The following is a 9,821-nucleotide window of genomic DNA, read 5'->3' as shown; positions in this document are numbered from 1 at the left end:
AGACAAGAGCTTAAACGAGCAGCAACTCTGCTGCACCACACATAAATAAGTAACTCTAGTTGACACTCCAAAGCAATTCTACAGAAGAGAACACCAACACAATGGTGTAAAAGGCTTCACCACTTCATTTTTGAAAACAATTGCAAATGTTCTTTTTTTTTTTTTTTGAAATATTCAACCAAAATCCACTGGTCTAGCAATACTGTCTAATGCACATTAAGAACATCTGTTCAAAACAAGTCTTCAATATACAAGTGCAGCAAATCAGAACATCTGATCTGTGAACAGATCACACATATTAAAAGTGCCTTAATCATCAACGGCGAGGGCCTAAACTGCGCCATTCTCCATCACCAAAGTAAGATGAGGGGTAAAAGGGAGGCAACTGAGCTGAAGCCTCCCCTGCAGCTGCATAACCGGATATTCCGGTTTGAGCAGTTGGTGCTATCCCAGCATCAGAAGTTGGTTCCATCCCGACATCAAAAATCAAATTGAAATCATTGTCTTCGTCCATTGGGTGACTGAGTAATGCTTCAAGTTCACTCCCGATTCTAGAGATAGAATGACCGGAAATTCCACTGCTAGCATCAACATTCACAAAAGCATTTTCGCCTCCGACTACTGCTGTCATCTGCTCAGCATTGGTGCTTTCTGGATAACACATGCTCTCAGTGCTAGTGTTCGGCACTGCTTGTGATCCCTCGCAAGAAGGGTCAATCATGTCCGCGGTGATAGGAACTTCGGAAGTACCACCTAATTCAGTATCCACGCCAGTTATATCAAGAACACTTGGTTTTGCTCTTCTTCTTCTGTTCCCTTTCTTGTTGGCTTCAACGCGCTTGAAATACTTCTGCGCATGGGAAGCCACTTGCATTGCGGTTCTTGTTATCACACAGTGCCTAGATATACTTCTCCAGTCACCTTTTCCATATATATCTAAGCCTCGGAGAAATGACCTATAGAAGGAAAGATAGATAAATAATTATTATCCCGAAAAAAACATTAAAACATAAAAATGACCAACCTGTGTTCCTCTTCTGTCCAAGCAGCCCCTCTTCGCCATTGAACATCTGCGTTTATATTTTGGTTGACATTGCTTTGAATTTCTGCATAATTAGGTAATGGAGCGCCTCCAAAATCAATGGCATCGATATCTTCTAAGAGTATATTATAGTGATCCTTGATCTCATCAACTGTTTTTCCGGGAAGTGCTTCTTCCATCTTCCTGAGTAGATTGTTATCGTTAAAGTGTATCCCTAGGATATTCTCAAAGATCTTGTCCTCCTCCTGACTCCAAAAGGAGCTATTCCAGGTCCGATCAGTGCTCATTTTCTTTTAGATCTACAAGGAAAGATCGAGCATAAATAAGGGAAGTACTTGAAGAAGATTCAGAAAACGGATGAGTGTCATATATGACAAAAACAACCATAAATATCGGATATCTAAAATAAGATTTTTTGTAACCACTGACGTTTAGTAAACAAAAGCAATCGTAGCAAGAGATGTATTCTTTTAAATCAGTTATGAATACTAAGAGAAGTAATAAGTGTGATAAAACGAACAAACATGAAGATACAAGTGGTATACTACCCACATAAGTATCTAGAGATACGAAGCATATTATCAAAGCATCTACGTTCTTTACCTTTTCTAACAGATGGAAGGTTTCACGATAAGAAGACTACAAAGAAGACAACTATTTGTCTATTAGATACGAAAAAATTATATCATTGAAATATGTATTTTTGTTCTTGTTAGTGACACAAAAATAAAAGATCTATGGCCCTGTACCACATAACGGGAAATAAATTTTGTCAATTCAACATATGTTATCAAAAGAAATCGATCCTCGTTTGTTAAGATTTTTAGGATAAGAACTTTATTGTAGAGTAATACCTGAACAACTAACACTCCTAAAAAAAGTAGAAATTTAACAAGACGAATGTAAGCAATATCAAATAGGAAAGTGTTATTTTGCGTTCCTTCATATCCTACCACAGAATCCATGAGTAAGTCAATCATTATGATACTGTCAATACAGTCTCTCCGGTATCTACTTGTTACATTTATACAACTTGAAATAGCAAATCGAAAAGGAAAATGCCATATTTCTTTGTCACACGATCTAACTATTTAAAGCTAGTGATTGTGCAATGACAGATTATATCCAAGACAAAAAAAAAAAAAAAAAGCTATACAAATATGCTTATGTCTAAAGAGAAGCTCAACAGAGGGAGACAAGTTCTTCCATGGCTGTCCATCGTAGCAGTTCTGCTATAGGTCGATTAATTCGTCATTTGGTAAGCCTACTAATCTTGTTTGTAGCCATTGTGGTGAATCAGGACACTTAAAACAACGATGCTACGAGATCATTGGCTATCCGTATTGGCGGGATTTCTCGAAGAAACCTCGCAAAGTCATTCCAAATAGAGCTATAGTCACGACTACTTCATGAACTAATCATCCAAACAATTATGGTAAAATAGAACCTTGTGTCAACATGACGCAGCCAGTTATTACCGGTAATAACAGTGTTAATGTTAATGTTACTGCACCTTCTACGAATAGTGCTCAGATTATAAATAGTGGAGCATCTGATCACATGACCAAAGACCCAAGCGAAATACAATCATTGAAACCATCTTCTCAACCCTTTATTTCTACCGTTACTAGTGGTACTTCTCCAGTTATCGGAGAAGGACCAGTCGTCTTAACATATGCTTTAAGACTTGACACTGTTTTAGTTGTACCTACTCTATCTGTTAGCCGAGTTACCTCCTCGTACAATTGCACTATAACCTTTTGGCCTCCTTTTTGTAACTTTCAGGACATTCTGACTCGGAGGACTCTTGGTTTTGGTGTTAAGCGACACAATCTCTACTTTCTGGAATTGACTAAAGGCGGAGAGAAGAAATTCAGTCATGCATTCCGCACATATGTGGTTGAGAAAGCACGGGAAAATGTATGGTTATGACATAGAAGGCTCATATATATCTCATTTGGTTATCTTCAGAAACTCAAACCAGATTTGTTTTTAGGTTTAGATAACTCAGTTTTTCATTGTGACATTAATGAATTCTCGAAAATCATTGTGCTCCATATTTATCAAGTTTGAATAAATATTATGAACCTTCTGCTTTTATACATTCGGATATTTGGGGCCTTGCAAAAATTGCAACTCAGTCTCAAGCTTGTTACTTTATTACTTTCATAGATGAATGTACTAGGATGACATGCGTATCATTACTTCAAAAGAAGAGTGATGCGTCTATTGCATTCAAAGATTTTTATAACATGGAACACACTCAAGATCAATGACAAATTTGTGTTTGTCAATCTGACAATACTATTGACGAATACATACGTCATCAAACATCCTACACATACACACCCCAACAGAATGGCCTAGTAGAAAGAAAAAATTATGAAAATTGTCCATGCATCTCTCTTTGGCATGAATATGTCAACTATTCACTGGGGGCGGGGGGGAGCGGTTAAATCTGCGACTTATCTTATTAATCGGGTTGCATCTCGAGTCATTAATTTTGAGACTCTGCAGCAAAAGCTCCATTCTCTTTTTTTCTCTTCCTCATCTACCAAACTTAGAGCCAAGGGTGTTTGGTTGCACAATATATACACACATTCCCAAAGCTCTACGAGGAAAATTGGATCCGTGTGCAAGACGGTGTGTGTTTGTTGGCTTTTAGAATTTCAGAAAGGGTACCGGTGTTATGACCCCCAAAATAAGAGACTATATGTTACTCTTAACACATCTCTCTATGACTCAAAACCATATTATAAAGGTGGAGTGACACCCTCATCTCTTCGGGTGGGAGAATGAAATAGAAGAGACTAGGATGAATAGAGCTTTAGGGGGAGAAACCTAGTTCTTGGAATTAGTAGCTCACGAGGAAAGATAAAATGCACATATCAACGTCTAGTGGGAAGTTGATCTATCTGACTCGCACAAGGCCAGCCATTGCATATGCTGTAATTGTTGTGAGTCAGTTCATGCAGAACCCAACAGAAGATCATATAGAAGCTGTCTATAAAATTTTGCGATACTTGAAGAGAGTTCCAGGAGAAGGACTATTGTTCTTGAAGAATGAAAAAATGGTCATCGAAGGCTACAAAGATGCAGATTGGGCAGGAGATCTCTTGACCAGGAAATCAACCTCGGGTTATCTCACTTTTTTCGATGGCAATCTTGTCACGTGGAGAAGTAAGAAGCAAAAGGTTGTTGCGAGGTCTAGTGCAGAAGCAAAATTTTGAGGGATGGGTAATGGCTTGTGTGATCTTTTATGGATTAAATATGTTCGGAAGGATCTTGGAATTGAATGTACAGGACCTATGAACTTATTCTGTGATAACAAAGCCGCAATTCAAATAGCACAGAACCTGTTCAACATGATCGAACTAAACATGTTGAAATTTTCGATACATCATTAAGGACAAGTTAGATCAAAAGATTATACATTTTCCCATTTTTCAAGTCTTAAAGTCAGCTGGCAAATGTACTCACCAAGGATATATAAGGGAAGCTCTTCCACGAGATTATTGGCAAGTTGGGCATGATAGACATATATGCACCCGGCTCAAAGAAAAGCCTATCAAAGCAGATTTAAAAAAAAAAAAAAACATACCAAGTGTAATCCCACGAGTGAGGTGTGGGGAGGGCAGGTAAAGAACTATGTACGATAGACCCTTAGCTCAAGGAAAACATATCGAAGAAGATCTAAAATGGAAAGATTTACATAACCAAAAAGGGGAAGCCAAAAAGATCTTACTTTTTCTATAAAAATTATTTCCGATAGACCCTAGACTAAGTATGTCAAAGCAGATCAAGAAAAGGGAAGATTTACAGAACTGATAACAAATCCAACAAAGATCTTTATTTTTTCATAAATTTCATATCTCTATAAATCAATTTCATAAACAAAATGCATGTTAAAGAAGATTACCGTTAAATGTCGGCACAACTGAGGGCAGAACCTGATGATCACAAAGCTAAGCACAGTCAAAGAAAGCTTTTGGTTTTGGATGAATCAACCTACATTGATAATCTTTATCATCTATGTATACAATTATTCAAACACATACATATATAATCAAGAAAAAAAATAGAAAATTTTGGGCAAAACGATTGATTTCACACCTGCGATTTGTTCTTCCTGCGATTCTAAAGCTTCTTGTACTTGTTACTTCAAAAAAAAAATCTTTTAGGGCATTTCATCTACATTTAAGGAGATAAGTATATTAAAATTACTGTAATCTGAAATTTTTTAACAGTTAGTATAATACAAACAAAAAGTTCAAAATGTGCTGAGTTGTGCTACCTAAAAAAAACAAAAAATTGTTTTGAGACTTTAAGAGGCATGTTGCGGTAAGGGATAAAGTTCGGAGTGATCGAAGTGATGAAAAGCAAAAGCTTCCAAAACCTTCCCTTCTTTTTTTTTCGTATATGTAGAGGCCGATTGTTTTCATATTTGATAGCCAAGTCGGGTAAGATACTCTCTAATAAAGACAAACACGAGATATAAGTTTTAATATATAGTGTTGCATTCATTCATTTCCTTTGTGGACATGGAGGTGGGGAATGATCCCAACCATTGCGAGGGAGATTTTCACGAGCACAAATTATAAAACTTGATTAATATTAGAGCTTTTTAGGTCGCATTGAAGAATATATGTTTTGTTGAGTTTGAAATAAACTTAATTGAAATTCATTTATTTTAATCAGATGTTTCAAGTTTTTAGAATAGAAAACATCCCGATAAACAGACTTTACACGACCCACTCACTCTTTTGAATAGCTTAAAAATATGATTGCTGGTTAATTCTTTCGATGAAATTATCAAGAACTACGCTGAAAAATAAAGGATTTTGCAAAGATTACTTTAATTTGCACCAATAAAATTACTGTCGTTATACTATATTCAACGGCAATAATAAATATAACTAGTACGATCTATATAAATGTCGCTAAAAGAAAAATTTATTGTCCACTAAATGTTTCTTTTTCAATAGAGCTAGCGGACTTCAAATCGATATGTGCAACTTGAAGATCATTAGATTGGGACTTTGGATTTTAAAGCAACCATGTAGACGTGATATCCCCAATTTCAAACAAGTTATTTCATAAAACGCGAGTAAAAGTGACTTTATGGCGTAAAAATCACTTATACTAATGGAGTACATAACTTGAGCTTGTAAGAACACAATATAAAAGAAAAAATTGATATCATCAAGATTCCAAATACCATTAAAACTTCCGTTCGCGCACACAACCAAAAGAGTAGCAAAATTCATCTACATTAGATATTTTTCTGAATGAGAAAAAAATTGCAAATTGTAACATCTCGGTAAAATTGCAAATTTTTTCATGTATCGATTCTTCAACGCCCGTTATGGTAGAATATTCATGTGAGACTTTCTCAGCTTCTATCTCACCAATCACTTGGTATGCTCTTTATGATATCCGAATCACCTGAATTGGAGTAAGAGAACGGAAAAGGGGTAAAAATGACCTTAAACTATGCGAGATTGAATAAAATATCTTTTGTTGTTGTTCGCATAGTTTAAGAGCATTTTTTACCCCTTCTCCGTAAAAAAGAAAGTACTTCAGACATATATCCACATAGAATAAACACTAATAGTCCTACCACATTCAGTCCCCCGATCAACTAGAGGGAGATATATAGTACTAGAACGAAAAAATCACAAGAAAGATTATACCAATCTAAAGAACGTAACGTGATCATTAATATAGAAAATATAAGACATCTAGGGTGGCTATTTTTCTCTATTTGTAATACGATACAAGAATCAACTGGTTCCATCAAACTAGCTATATATATGTTGTGTATTGTCAATATTTCCACATAAAGTGGAGAGATGATATCTTGAGCAGTTACATATCCAGAATCTTCAACACAAATATGCACATCTGCAGTTCATTATAATTTACTACTCAATAGTATTTCTGTTAAATTCATTAAAATTTCAAATACCGATTCTTCAATGCCCGTTATGGTAGAATATTCATGTGAGACTTTCTCAGATTTTTTATAGGAGGATTTGCAAAGAACAATTTTTTCATTCAATTGATCTCATGTATCAATGTTTATTTTTTGCTGCATTTCATCTCAATAGATAGTACATCGCTATTAGATACTACACCCTTGTAGCGATTCACATGCATATGCTTACCTATAGTTATGAAGTTACAAACATAGACATTTACGTGTATTCACATCCACAGTTCTAGGAATTGATATAATAAATTCAGCAACTCTATTACATTCCAAATGAAGAAGCGCGCCATATAAAGAGTTATCCAAAAGCTGCGGAAAATTTTGCTTGTATGTGTATGTTGTCAAAAGAAGAGTGGTGCGTATATTGCATTCAAAGATTTTTATAGAAGAGACAAGGATGAATAGAGATTTAGGGGGAGAAACTTAGTTCTTGGAATTAGAAGCTCACGAATAAAGATCAAATGCATATATCAACGTCTAGTAGGGAATTTAATCATGCAGAACTCAACAGAAGATCATATGGAATCTGTCTATAGAATTTTGCGATACTTGAAGAGAGCTCCAGGAAGAGGACTATTGTTCTTGAAGAATGAAAAAATGGTCATCGAAGGCTACACAGATGCAGATTGGTCAGGAGATCTCTTGACCAGGAAATCAACCTCGGGTTATCTCACTTTTTTCGATGGCAATCTTGTCACGTGGAGAAGTAAGAAGCAAAAGGTTGTCGCGAGGTCTAGGGCAGAAGCAAAATTTTGAGGGATGGCTAATGGATTGTGTGAGCTTTTATGGATTAAATATGTTCGGAAGGATCTTGGAATTGAATGTACAGGACCTATGAACTTATTCAGTGATAACAAAGCCGCAATTCAAATAGCACAGAACCTGTTCAACATGATCGAACTAAACATGTTGAAATTTTCGATACATCATTAAGGACAAGTTAGATCAAAAGACTATACATTTTCCCATTTTTCAAGTCTTAAAGTCAGCTGGCAAATGTACTCACCAAGGATATATAAGGGAAGCTCTTCCACGAGATTATTGGCAAGTTGGGCATGATAGACATATATGCACCCGGCTCAAAGAAAAGCCTATCAAAGCAGATTTTTAAAAAAAAAAAACATACCAAGTGTAATCCCACGAGTGAGGTGTGGAGAGGGCAGGTAAAGAACTATGTACGATAGACCCTTAGCTCAAGGAAAACATATCGAAGAAGATCTAAAATGGAAAGATTTACATAACCAAAAAGGGGAAGCCAAAAAGATCTTACTTTTTCTATAAAAATTATTTCCGATAGACCCTAGACTTCAAATAAGCATGTCAAAGCAGATCAAGAAAAGGGAAGATTTACAGAACTGATAACAAATCCAACAAAGATCTTTATTTTTTTCATAAATTTCATATCTCTATAAATCAATTTCATAAACAAAATGCATGTTAAAGAAGATTACCGTTAAATGTCGGCACAACTGAGGGCAGAACCTGATGATCACAAAGCTAAGCACAGTCAAAGAAAGCTTTTGGTTTTGGATGAATCAACCTACATTGATAATCTTTATCATCTATGTATACAATTATTCAAACACATACATATATAATCAAGAAAAAAAAATAGAAAATTTTGGGCAAAACGATTGATTTCACACCTGCGATTTGTTCTTCCTGCGATTCTAAAGCTTCTTGTACTTGTTACTTCAAAAAAAAAAAATCTTTTAGGGCATTTCATCTACATTTAAGGAGATAAGCATATTAAAATTACTGTAATCTGAAATTTTTTAACAGTTAGTATAATACAAACAAAAAGTTCAAAATGTGCTGAGTTGTGCTACCTAAAAAAAACAAAAAATTGTTTTGAGACTTTAAGAGACATGTTGCGGTAAGGGATAAAGTTCGGAGTGATCGAAGTGATGAAAAGCAAAAGCTTCCAAAACCTTCCCTTCTTTTTTTTCGTATATGTAGAGGCCGATTGTTTTCATATTTGATAGCCAAGTCGGGTAAGATACTCTCTAATAAAGACGAACACGAGAGATAAGTTTTAATATATAGTGTTGCATTCATTCATTTTCTTTGTGGACATGGAGGTGGGGAATGATCCCAACCATTGCGAGGGAGATTTTCGCTAGCACAAATTATAAAACTTGATTAATATTAGAGCCTTTTAGGTCGCATCGAAGAGTATATGTTTTGTTTAGTTTTAAATAAACTTGATTGAAATTCATTCATTTTAATCAGATGTTTCATGTTTTTAGAATAGAAAACATCCCGATAAACAGACTTTACACGACCCACTCACTCTTTTGAATAGCTTAAAAATATGATTGCTGGTTAATTCTTTCGATTAAATTATCATGAACTACGCTGAAAAATAAAGGATTTTGCAAAGATTACTTTAATTTGCACCAATAAAATTACTGTCGCTATACTATATTTAACGACAATAATAAATATAACTAGTACGATCTATATAAATGTCGCTATAAGAAAAAATTATTGTCACTAAATGTTTCTTTTGGAGTAGAGCTAGTGGACTTCAAATAGATATGCGCGACTTGAAGATCATTAGATTGGGCCTTTGGATTTTAAAGCAACCATGTAGACGTAATATCCCCAATATCAAACAAGTTATTTCATGTACCGATTCTTCAACGCCCGTTATGATAGAATATTCATGTGAGACTTTCTCTGCTTCTATCTCACCAATCACTTGGTATGCTTTTTATGATATCCGAATCACCTGAATTGGAGTAAGAGAACAAAAAAAGGGTAAAAATGCCCTTAAATTATGCG

At 35.2% G+C, this 9,821-nt stretch overlaps 2 protein-coding genes across 2 annotated transcripts; one reads left to right on the top strand and one right to left on the bottom strand.

Annotated features, from left to right (window-relative positions):
* Positions 1 to 247: 247 nt before the first annotated feature.
* LOC101245877 (transcription factor SRM1-like) lies at positions 248 to 1,337 on the bottom strand. The gene is made up of 2 exons (XM_026032978.2): positions 1,025 to 1,337; positions 248 to 956 (listed from the first exon to the last, which is right to left on the bottom strand). Exons 1-2 carry the CDS (start codon positions 1,327 to 1,329, stop codon positions 317 to 319), a joined length of 945 nt encoding a protein of 314 aa, XP_025888763.2. The 5' UTR covers positions 1,330 to 1,337; the 3' UTR covers positions 248 to 316.
* A 2,584-nt stretch (positions 1,338 to 3,921) lies between these two features.
* On the top strand, positions 3,922 to 4,272 carry LOC109121053 (secreted RxLR effector protein 161-like). Its single transcript, XM_019215518.1, has one exon. The coding sequence runs from the start codon at positions 3,922 to 3,924 to the stop codon at positions 4,270 to 4,272; it is 351 nt and encodes a 116-aa protein (XP_019071063.1).
* Positions 4,273 to 9,821: the final 5,549 nt, after the last annotated feature.

This window comes from Solanum lycopersicum, chromosome 9 (genome assembly GCF_036512215.1).
Source record: "Solanum lycopersicum chromosome 9, SLM_r2.1".
Lineage (NCBI taxonomy): Eukaryota > Viridiplantae > Streptophyta > Magnoliopsida > Solanales > Solanaceae > Solanum > Solanum lycopersicum.
The sequence above is the reverse complement of the archived record's forward strand: the minus strand, read 5'-3'. Positions and strand labels throughout refer to the sequence as shown.